The sequence below is a fragment of the Zootoca vivipara genome, chromosome 2 (assembly GCF_963506605.1).
Source record: "Zootoca vivipara chromosome 2, rZooViv1.1, whole genome shotgun sequence".
NCBI lineage: Eukaryota > Metazoa > Chordata > Lepidosauria > Squamata > Lacertidae > Zootoca > Zootoca vivipara.
The window spans coordinates 5375161-5391348 of record NC_083277.1 but is presented as its reverse complement, the minus strand read 5'-3'; the positions used below and the strand labels follow the sequence as shown (position 1 = coordinate 5391348).

The following is a 16188-nucleotide window of genomic DNA, read 5'->3' as shown; positions in this document are numbered from 1 at the left end:
CACCCTTTTTTGCATAAAAATACAAAATGAGACATGAGATGACCGACAGAGCTTTAGCTGCTGCCTTTGTATTAATGAAACTGAATTACAAAATAGTGAAACGGTTCAGAATTAACCTCTCTGTTAGCAGGATACCAAGGGGTCACTAGGTACTTGGTTGCTGACTCTCAATCCCCAAATCTTCTTCCAAAAGCAAGAGAGGGGCAATGGAGAGAGAAGGCTTTTATCAGAGATGGCCAGATATTAAATGATGTCTCTGGCAAACAGCCATAAATGTGAACGAAGGCTGGGGAACATAAAGTCACTTACGGAGGGACTTCCGGTCTGCCGCGCTGACTGAGAGGCACAGAAACCTTGAGCTCCGAGGTTTCTGGCTTGCGGAGGGGGGGGGGAATTCCGCGGGGGCGATGCGGACCCCCGTAGAACCCCGGGTAGAGCGTCCCGGGGGAAAAATGCTCGGCGGAGCTCCAGGAGCGACTCCTCCGCTGCCTGGTAAGCTCGGAAGAGCCCCGAGAGCCAGCGGAGTCGCAGTCGCGGGAGCCATTTTGAGCACCAACGTTACCTCCAAGAAGCAATGCTCCAAGCCTACAGCCTGCAAGCGTTGGATTCTTCCTTTAAAAAGAAGAGATTTGGACCAAGTAAGTTAAAAACATTTGAATTGGACTGGATATTTGGCGCTGGGAGGAGGCGTAAAAAGAAAGTCAGTTGAGTAATGGACGATGCACTTGAGTAATGGACGATGCAGTAAAGCTGGGGAAAGCCCAGAAATCTTTCTTTTAAGAACTTTTTCCTGATGCAGAGTAAGGGAAAAAGATAAAATGTGTATAAATCTCTGCAAAAGACTGTGATTTGACAAGGGGAACCCCCCCCCCCGGTGAACCTAGAGTCGGGTCAAAGGAAGGATCGGCTAGCCGTCTTTGTGACGTCATAATGGAAAAGAATGTGATTGTTTATACAAGTCTGAGACTGAGAGCTGCAGATAAGTAAAAGAGGAGGCTTTAAAAAAATAGACTTTGAGGCTACTCAGTGTTGAATCCGAGACTGAATAATAAGAGAGAAAGTTAAAAATTAGAGGTTGGATCCAGTTCAGACGGGACTTTATTTGTTTTCATACTTGGAAAATATGAAACATGGACAACAATAACACCACTTCCTGCTCTGCCACAATTATGGAGGTGGAGAGCACCAATAGGAAGGAAGAGAAGGTTCTGGACTGTGAGAAGAATGGTACACCTTAGGACTTGATTTTGACAACAATTTTGGAAATGACAGAGGAGATTCGTAATCCTAAAGGTGTCCCAACAAGCATGGATGAGAGGACTGATGAATTAATAGAACTGAACTTTGAAACAGACGATCCACATGAATCTAGAGAGGAAGAAAAGGGAGAAGAGGAAGGACTAGAAGAAGATGCATGCTGTGATATGACTTTAGGGAAAATTCTGGAAATGGTAGAGGAGAACTGTAACCCCGAAGAAAACGCAACAATCATGGGAGAGCAGACTGCTGAACCAACAGAACTGATTTTTGAGACAGAAGAGGATGGAGAAGAAATCACTGTTCCACCGGTGGGAGAGGTGGAACAGGGAAGGGATGAAGAAGAAATCACTGTTTCACCGGTGGGAGGGGTGGAACAGGGAAGGGTCTTGATTCGAAAGCCCCTCAAAAAGGGGAAAAACAAAAAGGTGGTTACCCCAGCGAGAGAGGGGGAGAAGGAAGCAGGAGGGGGGGCAGAAAGAGAATGAGTTTGAAAATAAAGTGCTGGGAATACAGCGGGGGGGGGGGAAGGGTTGAGCAGAATTTAGATTGGGACAGAGCAGGAGTGGGGTGAGGGGGAATTGAGGTAATTTTTACAGGTCGATAAAACATGGTTTGAACTCGGAAAGCATCAAGGAGCTGGCTGAAATCTCTGGAGACACCGATTCCAGAAATCTCTGGAGACACCGATTCCAGGGGTAGATTTAGTTTTGAGGGTGGGAAGAAAAAGGGGGAAAAAGATTTTGAAAATTAATTTTGAATATTTTTGGGTAAAAGGGTAGAGAATATTGGTTAATAAAGGTAAAGAGAAGTATGAAGGGTAAATAGTTAAAAAGAAGTTACAAATTGGGAGAAATAATGTAATTTTAGATTTGGATACTGCAGCAATTAGTGAACAATAAGGAACTCAAGAAGGGGGAGTGAGGAAGTCCGAAATGCTTAGATTAGAAATTGAAAAAATATGATTATGTCTTTTTATTATTTTTGTGGGTTTTTTCTTTCTATTTTTTCTTCACTCTTCTATATAAAATGAATAAGAACTATTTATAAATAAGATATGAAAAGGGAGTTAAGATGTAATTTTATGATGTTTAGCTAAGATTTGGAAATGTTATGAGTTAACTATAATAGGATGGCAAGAAGGGGAAGTGAAGAACTTTGAAGAAATAAGATGTGATGATATTGTTCTGCATTTTTGTACCTTTTTTTGCTTAAATTTTTCGTTTTTCTTTTTTTCTTTATGTATAACTCAATAAAATGATTTTTGTTTAAAAAAAACATAAAGTCACTTACGTCTTAAAAGTATTTTTGGGAGGGATGGAGAACTTGAATGGGTAAGTTCTAGAAGCTCTTGGAAATATGACCCCACTCATGAGGTGGTCTCCTGGCCTGAAATAATTCAGCGGATCACTTTCCTCGTTCAGATTCAGGGGGCATTTTGCTTTCAGCATCCCACTGGCTCCATGGGGCATAAGCAGCACAAATAGCCACTTGCATTTTCTCCAAACCAAACCGCTAACATTCAGGGGGAGGCTTGCCGAATCATAAAACAGCAAACATATATAGAAAAGGTAAAAGGCTCCCCTTCCCCAACATATCACTCACAGTTTGAAGTGAAAATCTTCTCTCCAAATCGAAACCTGGGCACTCAGTGGCTGATTCATCTAGCAGGTTATCTTGTCCCATCAGTTCAGTACACGCCTGTTAAAGGTAAAGGTAAAGGACCCCTGACAGTTAAGTCCAGTAGCGAACGACTCTGGGGTTGCAGCGCTCATCTTGCTTTACTGGCCAAGGGAGCTGTTTGTCCGCAGACAGTTTTTCTGGGTCATGTGGCCAGCATGACTAAGCCACTTCTGGTGAAGCCAGAGCAGCGCACGGAAACGCCGTTTACCTTTCTGTCGGAGCGGTACCTATTAATCTACTTGCACTTTGACGTGCTTTCGAACGGCTAGGTTGGCAGGAGCAGGGACCGAGCAATGGGAGCTCACCCCATCGCGGGGATTCGAACCGCCGACCTTTCGATCGGGCAGCCCAAGAGGCTCAGTGGTTTAGACCACAGCGCCACCAGGTCCAAATTCAAATCCATCCTAAGAAACAGAAGAACTTCTGTGCACAGTGACTGCATCGGAGAGTTGCTGATACGTGCAGTGCTTTGCACACAGCGCCTCCTGCCTCTCCCATTTCATTCGGAGTGTGAGGTTGGCATCAGGCGATCTGCAAGTGATGCTCACTGCGGGTGAAGCAGGGAGACCTTGCAAGAACGATTACTCTCAAATCATTCTTATTTATGCTGTGCGACTGGACTCCGCTAACGTGGAGGTTGCTTTCGGCATGGCGGAAAGAACCGGATGTCCAAGGCATAGCTAATCCTTCTTCTTCTCCTTTGGTGATCCCTTATAGATGAGTAAGATAGTCTTCCATAAACACAGTCTTAACAAGGAGCCCATAAGTGACTGTGGAGGTCAATTCTGGATCTACATGTCCTTCCACAGTGGGGACATTGGTTCACTAAATATTTCAATGCAAAGCATGCTATAAAACAAAATAATACAAAGCGAAGGAATATAAGCACAGTCTAAAACCTGAATATAAGCTGCACCCCCCCCCCCAATTCCAACCATGCGGTGCTTTTAGATGGAGAATGAACGATGCTTTAATGAGAAATGAAAAATTAATAAAGGAGGCCCAAAAAACCCTGAAAGACTATTTCAAGATAAATCTGAGAACAGAAACGGATAAAAGGGTGATCTGGGACGCAAGCAAAGCTGTCATGCGAGGATTCCTGATACAACAAAATGCAATAAGGAAAAAACAACAGAATGAGAAAAAAGAAAAAATCTTGGAACAATTAAAAGAAAAGAAAAAGATAAGAAATTAAGAACAGACCCAAAGAATCAACAATATCAGAAAAGTATAAAGTTATTACAAGTTCAATATTCACAGCTATTAAACCAGGAAATTGAAAGGAAGATTAAAATGATGAATCAAAAAACTTTTGAATTAGCTAATAAATGTGGGAAATTGCTTGCTTGGCAGCTGAAGAGACGACAGAAGATGAACACGATTATAAGTCTAATGAAGGATGAGGAAATAGTACAGAACCCTGCTGAAATAAGGCGTTGTTTCCGGAATTATTACAAACAATTATATAAGAAAGAAAAAGACCAGATGGCAAGGATCAAACAATTTCTGGGGAAGAATGGATTGCAAAAGATCCCATTAGAAAAGAAAAATTTACTCAACTATAAAATAACAACCCAGGAGATAGAATATGCAATAGGACAAATGAAGATAGGGAAAGCACCAGGACCAGATGGACTTTCAGCAAAATACTACAAAGTATTAAAGTATTAAAGGACTGGTTAGTAGAACCGCTGAAGGACGTGTGTAATAATATTTTAAGAGGGGACAAAGCACCTGACACCTGGAAATATGCCTATATAACTCTGATACTAAAACCAGATACGGACAGAATGCAAATGAAGAACTACCGCCCCATCTCCTTGTTAATTGTGGATTACAAAATTTTTGCAAATATTTTGGCTGCAAGATTTAAGAAAGTATTGAAAGATCAGATTCATCAAGATCAAGCAGGCTTTCTGCCTGCAAGACATATGAAAGATAATATCAGAAACATCATTGATATTTTAGAGCGATTGGAAGTAAAGATCAATACTAAAGCTGTGTTAATGTTCATAGATGCAGAAAAAGCCTTTGATAATATTTCATGGAGTTTTATGACACAGAATTTGGAAAATATGGAGGTAGGGCAAGGATTTATCAATGGTATGAAAGCAATTTATTCTGACCAGAAAGCAAAGATCATAATTAATAATATAGTCTCAGAGGAAATTAGAATTGAAAAGGGCACCAGGCAAGGGTGCCCACTTTCCCCTCTTCTTTTCATTTCAGTCCTGGACGTTTTATTGAATATAATTAGGAAAAATGAGGTGAAAGGAATTGTAGTAGGCACAAAGCAATATAAATTAAAGGCCTTTGCTGATGACCTAGTATTGACATTGCAGGATCTAGAGTTAAGTATAGTGAAAGTGATGGAATTGATCCAGGAGTTCGGACAGTTGGCAGGATTTAAATTAAATAAAATAAAAACTAAAGTTTTAGGCAAAAATTTATCAACAGATGAAATTAATAAACTGCAAAACATTACAGGGCTGACTTTTCTGAAGAAGGTGAAATACCTAGGGGTGAATATGACTGCGAAGAATATTAACTTGTTTAAAAATAATTATGAAAAAGTATGGAAAGAGATAAAGCATGATTTAGAAGGATGGTCAAATTTGAAATTATCCATGATGGGTTGTATTTCTGTCATAAAAATGAATGTATTGCCAAAAATGTTATTCTTATTTCAAGCATTACCTATTGTTGATAATGTTGCATGTTTCAAAGAATGGCAAAAGGTATTATCAAAATTTATCTGGCAAGGGAAAAAACCAAGAATTAAATATAAACTCTTAATGTTAAGGAAAGAGGAGGTTTTTCCCTACCAGATTTGAAGTTATATTTTGAAGCAGCAGCCTTTTGCTGGCTAAGAGAATGGTTTGTTTTAGAAAATGATGATATACTCGACTTGGAAGGTCATGACAATGCGTTTGGTTGGCATGCATACCTTTGGTATGATAAGGTTAAGGTCCATAGAGGTTTTAAAAGTCATATTATTAGAAAAACTTTGTACAATGTATGGAACAGGTATAAAGATTTGCTAGAACCAAAAACACCCAGATGGATTTCACCGGCAGAAGCTAAAACTAAAAAAAGATTGAATATGTCAACAAAATGGTTGAGATATAGGGATATCTTATTAGAAGACGGTGACCAGATAAAGCTAAAACCATATGAGGTGTTGAAGAGTAAAGTAAATGATTGGTTTCAATATTATCAAATTAGGGACTTCCGGTTGGTCGTGATGCCATGGCGGTCGGAGGTCCGTTCAGCTGAGTGGACCTTGGCACTTTGGAGCAAGGGAAAACCGCTACAGCGAAAGCGGATTCCCTTAAAATCCTCAAGTCGAGTGTCTTGGGGCCAGATTTGTCTGGCGGTGCGTCCATAACGGCTCTCCCCCCCCGGAAAGGCTCGGTTTCTGAGCCCCCGAGAGCGGTGGGATTGGAGCTGCGACGCGGCAGACATTAGACCGCTAACTCCAGGGTGCGACGCTGCAGGACTGCATGGCTACAGCGGCCAATTCTCCCAAAGATTCGGACAAAATGTGAGTCGGTCTTATCAAATCTTAATTTGGATGCGAATTTGGACAATTGAGACAGGGAAGAGATTTAAAAATGGGAGTCGGTCTCTACCCATTGAAGAATCGGGAGGCGGTGTGTGAACCCGAAGCCAGGGAGGAAAAGTTATAGAACATTAATAACCACCAAGGAAAGACTAGAACTTCCCCACCGGAGGCAGGGCGAAGGGGGAAAAGATTTTAATAAAAAAGACCCTGCAAAAGCAAGAGGTTACGTGGGGGAAATTCCTCTGCAACCCGGGACTCAGCACCCCAGGAGAGCCGGTGAGGTACTGAAGTTTGACAGCTGTCAAAAATAAAGTTTAAAGGATTAGGTTGCTAAGAGAAGAGATCGCATTATCAGAACTTTGGGATTTGCTTTTTGGCCATGTTGGATTCTTTTTCTACCGGAAGCCTGAGACTCCATTGCTCTTTGTTCTCTTATCTCTGCCTCTGACAGAGAAGAAATGTCAACATCCGGAGCAGCTGTTTTCCAGACAAGAGTGTTAAACCTGTTAAAACTGGTGGAGGGCTTAGCAATTGGGCAACAACAGTTCAGCGTACAGTTAAGAGACTATAGACAGCAGTGCCAGGAATCGAACAAAGTTCTGCAAAAAGACTCAGATAATGGGAAACTAATTCCTGAGGACAAACAAGATGGGGAAGAGGAGGAAGAAGAGGATGCCCAACAAGAAGAAATGGAAGATCAGGACTGCTACAACAGTCCTGAATCTGCCTAAATGGAGGAACAAGAACTGAAATTGACGTCATGGGAAACATGGGAAATTGTGAATAGGCAAGGGAGGGAGTCCGGGGAGAGGAAGGGGCAGAAGGAGGAGAAGATAAATTTTGGGGTGGTAAAATGGGACAGAATGGGAGTGGGATGAAGATTGTTTGAAGCACAAGCAAGGTAGAAAAAATGGAAATGGAATATGGATTGTTTTACGGATTTGCTGTATCAAATGGGGGGGAAAGTCTCAGGGGAGGAGGAATTAGAGATTAATCAAGGATAGAAATTAATACAAAGGAAATAGTCAAGGGATTAATTCTATGAAAATTTTCTTGGGAGGAAGATTAGGCAAGGGTAGAAAAATAAGATATTTGGTACACAAAAAATATTTTAGGAGGGGGAAAATAGTGGTTTTTTAGCTATTAGGAAATGATAATTTGTTTAGATAGTTTGGTGGCCCACAGTCTCTTTCCTCTCTCAGCTCTGGGGCTTCTTGGTGGCAGGGAGGAGTCTTGGAGGGGAGGGGGGAGGTTGTGAAAAACCAAGCTATAAAATGGAGCATCTTCAAATGCCCGCCACCCATGGGGCCCTTTGTGGCAGAGGGGGCTCTGTGGGATAGGGGGGAGGGAGAAGATGTATATAATGTGAGTTAAAATAAGAGTTAAAGTACAAAGATAATGATCAGCTGTTGGAATTGAGGTCTAAAAAGTTTGACTTGAAACTTTAATAATGAAACCGCTATTAATAGTAATGAAAAATTATGAAAATCAAGAGGGAAAGATTGGGGGAAGTCACCAAAACAATGTTAAGTAATTAAGGATTGAATTTATGATATTTTTATTTTATTTTTTTTCCTTTCTTTCTTTTTCTTTCTTTCTTTTTTTCTGTTCTTTTTAATCTTTTTTTTTTTTGTAAGAAGTGTATGGAAGTCAGCTCGGCGGATACCCAGCCCTATCTTCCCCTGTGACTCGGTCCCACTGGTGGCAGAAGTGGGATCGAGGGGGGAAGGGGGGAGGGGAGAAACCCAGGTACAAAATGGTCCGCCTTTGGCTATCCGCCCCGCATGGAGTTCTCTTGTGGCAGGGGGGAGCTTGTGGGGGACGGTGGATGAGGGTGGTTGAATATGATTATGTATCTTCTGTGTTTACTTTGCAAAATTAATAAAAATTTATTATAAAAAATATTATCAAATTAATGAATTGTTCAAAATGGATAAAAATGTTGGTTTTCAAATGCAAAAGTCGAAATTGGAAACAGAATTGTTAGATTCAAAAAGTAAAAATTTATCAAAAATGTATAATGTATTGTTGGAATGGCATACAAAAGACGAGCAAACAAAATGTGTGATGATAAAATAGGCAAATGATGTAGGGCACAACATCATGGTGGAGGATTGGGAAAGGTTATGGAAGCAAAACATGAAATTTACCGCGTGTACAGTTTTAAAAGAAAATTTAATGAAAATTATGTATAGATGGTATCTGACTCCGGTAAAGTTAGCTAAGATTTATCATAAACAAGATAATAAATGCTGGAAATGTAAAAAACAAGAAGATACCTTCTTCCACATGTGGTGGACGTGCCCCCAAGTGAGAGACTTCTGGGGAAAGATTTATAATGAATTGAAAAAAAAATAATAATAATAATAATAATAATAATTTATTATTTATACCCCGCCCATCTGGCCGGGTTCCCCCAGCCACTCTGGGCGGCTTCCAACAAAACAGAAATTCTAAAATACAGAAATCCATCAAACATTAAAATACAGAAATCCATTAAACATTAAAAGCTTCCCTAAACAGGGCTGCCTTGAGATGCCTTCTAAAGGTCTGGTAATTGTTGTTCTCTTTGACCTCTAGTGGGAGGGCATTCCACAGGGTGGGTGCCACTACCGAGAAGGCCCTCTGCCTGGTTCCCTGTAACTTGGCTTCTCGTAGTGAGGGAACCGCCAGAAGGCCCTCGGAGCTGGACCTCAGTGTCCGGGCAGAACGATGGAGGTGGAGACGCTCCTTCAGGTATACCGGACCGAGGCCGTTTAGGGCTTTAAAGGTCAACACCAACACTTTGAATTGTGCTCGGAAACGTACTGGGAGCCAATGTAGGTCTTTCAGGACCGGTGTTATGTGGTCTCGGCGGCCGCTCCCAGTCACCAGTCTAGCTGCCGCATTCTGGATTAGTTGTAGTTTCCGGGTCACCTTCAAAGGTAGCCCCACGTAGAGCGCATTGCAGTAGTCCAAGCGAGAGATAACTAGAGCATGCACCACTCTGGAGAGACAGTCAGTGGGCAGGTAGGGACTCAGCCTGCGTACCAGATGGAGCTGATAAACAGCTGCCCTGGACACGGAGTTGACCTGTGCCTCCATGGACAGCTGTGAGTCTAAGATGAAAAACACTTTCGTTAAGAAACCAGAGGCCTTCTTACTTGGGATAACGGGGGATGATATCCCTAAGAAAGATGTTGTTGTTTTTCTGTATGCCACAACAGCAGCAATAATATTATTGGCAAAGAATTGGAAGAATGAAGAATTACCAACTGTGGATGAATGGCAGAAGAAGTTGATAGAATATATGGAACTGTCTGAGTTGACGGGGAGACTTCAGGATCGGAGTGAAGAAGCAGCGGAAGAAGATTGGAAGAAATTTAAAATTTATTTGAAAAATAAGCGTATAATAGACTGAGTTAATGGAAGTGAGGGAGACACAAGGAGGTTGTAGATAATACAAGGGTAGTGATAGAAGATAAGGGTAAATTAATTAAGAAGTAAGATATAGATTGAGTTTACAAGGATAAGACATAAAAGATAGAGTAATAAGGTAATATTGAAGTAATAATTCGAGTTTATATAAGATTTAGAACTTACTAAGTATGAAATACAAAGAACCGCAGCAGGAGGTGGAAAGAGGAAGTCAATTAGATTAGAAATAAGGGTTATAAGTAAGAAATTTTGTTTTTGTATTTTTGTATTTTGTATTTTTTGTGTTTTGTGTTTTTTTGTTTTTTATGTTTTTGTTGTTTGAAAAAATCTTTACTAAATACATTTATAAAAGAAAAAGAAAAAGAAGCCACTGCTGCTGTCGAGGAGAAAGAAGTAGGAGGAGGGTACTGGGAGGGCCAGGGAGTCTGCGAAGGACCGAGCAGCCTAGCCTAGGCCCGATCCGATCCTCCCTCCCCAGTGGCCTAGTGCAATAGGGGCAGGCCATGGCCTAGGGGGAAACCGTGTGCCTGTGGACAGGGCCTGCTCTAGATACAGTCCCGGTGGTGCGGGGCGCCGGGCCAGCAGGTGGGGCGCTGCTCGGCGAAGCCGCGCGGAAGCCATGCTGCGCGCTGCGAGGGCGGGGGCGCCGGAGCGATCCCTGTGCCTCAGTGCCAGGGCGCCCGACCTGCTTGAGACTGCCCTGCCTGTGGACACTCTGGGAAAAGTGGGTGCAGCGCAGGCCTTCCCGGCTGAAAATAATTTTCTCTCTATTCTTATTCTTATTCTTATTAAAGGGGATTATTATTGGGGTGAAGGAAAACTTGTTGCTATCCATATAATCCACATCATTGTTATAAGAATTCTAAGGTCTCAAATATAAAATAAATGTTCATAAATATACAGTGGTGCCTCGCTTAACGAATGCCCTGCTTAACGAAATTTCCGCTTAACGAAAGGATTTTTCGAGGGGAGGTTGCCTCGCTAGACGAATTCATTTTATGAAAAATTCGTCTAGCGAATCGCGGTTTCCCACAGAAATGCATTGAAATTCAATTAATGCGTTCCTATGGGCAAAAAAAAATTCTAAAATGCATTCAATGCATTCCTATGGGATCCGCTAGACAAATTTTTTGTTATAAGAAAAGACCCGTGGAACGAATTAAATTCGTCTAGCGAGGCACCACTGTACAAACACATAGGCAAACACATAGATAAGTATATAAGCCATGTGTTTGAAATACATAGATAAGTATATAAGCCACGTGTTTGAAATAGTAAAGGAGAACAACCAGGGGCATTGCTAGCCAGGGGCATTGCTAGCCGCCCCATTACCCAGGACGGCAAACGCGGAGGAACCCCCGGGGGCAGGGCGCCCCTCCGCAGTGTCACGACGTCACGACGCATTTGTCGTGATTTCATGACGCTCTCCCTGGGTGGAGTTGAGGGGCGGGCCAGCGAGGGCGTCCCAAGAAGCGCCGCCTCACTGGCCCATCCCTCAACTTCACCCAGGGAGAGTGGGCACAGTCAGTCCGATCGGGTGCCGCTGGTGTGCGGCGGATCCACGGAGCACCTCTTACACTCAGCGGCCTGTTAAGGGGTGCCGCGGGAGAGCAGCACCCCGTAAGGGATGCCGAGCGCGAGCGGAACACCGTGGAGCTGCCGCACGCCAGCGGCACCCCATTGGACTGCACAAGGCTGTCGCCATGACACCCATCAGGCTGTCATCCGGGGCTTAACGCCCTCCGTGCCCCCCGCTTGCTCCGCCCCTGAGAACAACCCTGAAGCCATAATTGACCTCAAATATTTCTCTGTAGGGAGGAAGGAAATGGGAGAAGTAGGGGCTTATACCTCCCCTTTCAAATACAGTCTGGCAAGTATCTGTGAAGTTGAGCACACTATCAATATGCATAAGAGATTCAGGAACTAAGTATTTGCCATCTCAAAGGAATGGCAAGGCTACCCAGAAAATGCAATCGAGAAAGGCAATAACAGATATCTTGGCAGACAGGAGAGAAGCAACATTCTCAAATTTCTGCCTCCTTCAGTGATGTATGTATGGTGTTTGGAGGGTGGTCTTGGGCTTAAGGGTGGGCAATTTCAAAAATCTATATAGCGGTTTGTGCACCATTGTTCAGGGTTCTTCCTCCCTCTTGCGTGTGGTGAGTGGGGACCCTGTTGCAACAGTTTATTTCCTTTAATAAAGATCAGGCTTACTAGCTGCCTTGCTTTCAATATACTCTGGTTGGCCTCTGGACTCTATAGAGGTTCTGGCATATCCCATAAGGGAAAGAGACCAGTTTTTCTTACAGGAGTTTATAAACTTGGATCATGTCCTGCCTTACAAGTCTTGGTCCATCATAACTGTTCTGTAGTTTCCGGGATATTACTGAAGTTGAAGTTTCCTCAAGTTTAGCAGGCCCCAAATTGGCAGCCCCATCTGTGAGTTCTCACAAACATGCTTTGCTCTCACTCTGCCCCTGCCCATTGAGTCACACACTGATGCCAGGGAGGTGGACATTCTGAACATTATAATTATCAAAATCATGGTGATTTATTTATCTAGTCCAGGGATTTCACCATTGATGGACTATGAGTCCAAAAATAATACAACTATCATAATCACAGGCAGGGTGATTATTGTCACAAGCCTGAAAAAAGAACCAGGATATAACTATCTGAAGCCTGGCCTGAGAGATTTGGGGTAGGTAGAGCTGCTTTCTGTGGGAGATTTCCTTTGTCTACCTTTGCTTGAAGCTATTTTAGGAGACCAGGTGTGCTACTAATGTCCTTGCTGTCACAAGAGTGTATGACTCTTGCAGGCATAGCCAGAATGATATTACTTCTGCTGTTATTTCTGCTGCTAATGCCCCATAGGGTCAGTGGGATGCTGAAAGCAAAATGTCCATTAAATCGGAAAAAGAATCACGACCCGTTGAATTATTACAAGCCAGGAGACCACCTCATTAGTGGGGTCATAGTACAAGGTGCTGTTGTGATGAACAAACCTGACTTTTTCCAGCACCCCAGAAACCCTGTTATGTTGTAAGTGACTGTATCTTACCCACCCTGCATTCACAATCACTGCTGTGTGCAAGAGATAGCACCTGTTTTCTGGCCATCCCTGATAAACCCTTCTCCCTCCTTTGCCCATCTATTGAGTTTGAAAGAAGGTTTGGTTATTGAGAGGCAGCATCTAAGTGCCTCTTGGCCTCTTGGTATCCTGCAAACTGGGAGGCTGATTCTAAACACTTTATTTTTGGCTGCTTCAGTTTAATTAATACAAAGGCAGCATCTAGGGAACAGCTGATCATCTCTTCTCCTGCTTCTTGGGTGTGTTGTCAAACTTCTGCAACTTGTTCAGGTCCTGTTGAATCGAATTGTTGGCCCAGGCTGGGAATAAATTGGACAAGATTTTGACTGTCAATTGCTCCATTTGTGGGGTGCTGCTAAATGCAGGCTTTTCTCTACAAAACATTTACCAAACTATAGTGCTGGTTGGAGTGAATCAGACTACAGTACATTTGGTTTTGGGGTGTAAACTAGAAACCCCGGTTTGATGTATGAATTACTTGGTTTGTGGGGAGAAGAAGTGGCTTCAAGAAAGGCTAGCTAAGTGGGCTGGGGAAATTGTTGGAACAACTTCACAAGTCCCGTTGAGTTTGGGAACAGGTGCTACTCATTATGAATTCCTTAATCTTGACCTTCTTCTCAGCCATGATTTAATGTTGCTACGGAAGGTAAATGGCGTTTCCGTGTGCTGCTCTGGTTTCGCCAGAAGTGGCTTAGTCATGGTGGCCACATAACCTGTAAAAACTGTCTGCGGACAAACTTCGGCTCCCTTGAACAGTAAAGTGAGATGAGCGCCGCAACCCCAGAGTCGTTCGCGACTGAACTTAACTGTCAGGGGTCCTTTACCTTTACTGTTGGAAAACAGAAAAAGCATTTCCTTCTTCTGTGCATGGGATACGTAAAACCACATTAGGCCACTCCTTGTCTCGCAACCTAGCCAGCAGTTGTTTGAAGCCACTATGTCTATGACAACTCTGCCTATGAAACCTGAGAGATTCTGTTTCTTGTCCTCTCCGGACAAAATGTCTGCTATTTCTCTCTCTCTCCCCCCCCCCATCTTGTCAATAGTTCCTGTGAAGTCTCTGAGCTCCAGAAACTGTAAGTTATCATTCAAATCAAATTCACACAAGCTGCAAGTTCTCCTAAAAACTATTTATTTCCTTGTTGGAGCACCTGGACAAGTTTGTACTCCTTCAAGTGGACGGTTGAAACAATGGTTTGTTTATTCATTTATTTGCAGTTCAACATTAGACAACCCTTCTTTCTTCCTGTCCCCGTTATTTGCCATTCAAGAGATCAACCAGAATCCTCAGCTTTTACCCAATGTCACCCTGGGCTACAACATCTATGAGGCTGCTTTTGATGTCAGAACAACAGCTGATGCCATGCTAGACAGCATTCCAAGCTACAGCTGTGGAAGACAGAGTAATGTTATAGCTGTTTTTGAAGCAACTACTTATGAAATTGCCAGCCAGATTTCAAGCATGTTGGGCATCTACAAAATGCCCCAGGTAGGTCTTTGGAGGGGATTGGAGACCGGCTATGTTTCCTTCCTCTTTTCTATATCTCTGCCAATGTTGAGAAACCCCTTCACCCCTCCAGAGGTTTCTGAACTGCCAAGCCATCCATTCCTGGCCATTCACCATCCTTGTGGGGATTGATGGGACTTGTAGTTCAGCAACATCCTGAGGGCCAAATTTTCCCAATCCCTGCTCTCCATGGAACACAAATAACAAGCACCCAACAAGGGAGATCATAGAAAGAATTTAACATTTTAAAAAAGTGGGAACTGATTTGGAAAGCCCTCAGTCTCTTTCTCTCACCCTCACCTGACTGATATAGGAAGTAGTAGTTTCATCATAGTTCAATATAGTTTCTTGCTCCCCAAGAGTTCTTCTTTCTTAAGAAGACCAATGGTTGTCTAGAAGCTAATTGAGCATAGAGATAAAGCTTCATGCACTCCTGCAGACCATGTCCCTGCTTAGCTTCTGTCTCTGCCTCTCCTTCTGTGAAGTTGCCCATTGTGATTCTAGGAAGAGGTTGGAATGCTTCCCAGAAGCAACTGGTTAGCCACTGTGAGAACAGGATGCTGGATTGGATGTCACATTATCATTGGCCTAATCATGTGACAGGGCCTTTCTTTTGTATTCCTGAAAACAAGACACCAATCCTTTTCTTACTAGATCACTTTGGGCTCTACTGCATATGATCTCAAGGAAAAAAAACAGTTTCCTTTTATCTACTGGATGGTCCCAAAAGAAAAAGCCCAGTACAGGGGGATTGTCAAGTTGCTGCTGCAATTTGGATGGACTTGGGTTGGTCTCTTTGTTCCAGACGATGACAATGGAGAAAGGTTCCTGAGTGCCATCAAACCTCTGCTGCTCCACAGTGAGATTTGTGTTGCTTTCTTGGAAATAATTCCTTTTTCCATCCAGTTGATGCCATCCTTACGTTGTAAACCATCTCTCTTGAGACAAGTCAAGGTTTTTATTTACTATGGAGACTCTGAACATTCAAGTTATATAATCACATACTTACAAAGCTTAAAGGAAGTGAGGAGATCTCAGGGGATAGTCTGGATCACAATGGATGTTCAGGACATTGACGAGATTTTGTTTTGTGGTTTTCCTTACAACACGCCTGGCCAAGGTTCTTTGTCCTTTGTAAGGAATACACCAAGACAGACAGAATGTAGCTACTATACTCAACTTTCATACAAATCTGAACCGTTTTGTCAGAGAGCATTCTCTTGTTCGTGTTCAAACAATGTGGTGTCTATGGAGGGTTGGACAAGATGCACAGAACAACCGGGAACTTTGTCCCAGGAGAAGATTGAGGCAATCTGGTCTCAAGATCGCTACAGCACTTACTACGGGATCCAACTTGTTGCTCAGGCTTTAAATGCTGCATATTCATCCAGATCAAAATCGAGGTTAATGGTGGGTAGAGGAGACAGATTGGAACGTCAAAGGTTGCAGCCATGGCAGGTCTGTCCTCTCCCCTTTTTTGCAAATAACTTGTCCATCTCCGGAATCTTAATTGGAGTTTATATTTTTGTAGTTTATCTCATTGCGATTATCTTTAGTTGGACGTCTTGAGAATTTTTTGTTATTTTTCATCTATCTTTATAGCTGTACTATACTTTGAAACTAATTAATAAAGAAAAGTATGGGGAAATATTGCTTCACAAAATAGGA

At 42.6% G+C, this 16188-nt stretch overlaps 1 protein-coding gene across 1 annotated transcript in view; it reads left to right on the top strand.

Moving 5' to 3' along the window:
- The first annotated feature begins 1130 nt into the window (after positions 1–1130).
- The window catches only part of LOC132591604 (vomeronasal type-2 receptor 26-like), a 36474-nt gene continuing 21416 nt past the window's right edge, over positions 1131–16188 (top strand). The window contains exons 1-2 of the mRNA XM_060270879.1: positions 1131–1227; positions 14285–14502. Coding sequence (XP_060126862.1) covers positions 1131–1227; positions 14285–14502 — 315 coding nt within the window. The remainder of the gene's footprint in view (positions 1228–14284; positions 14503–16188) is intronic.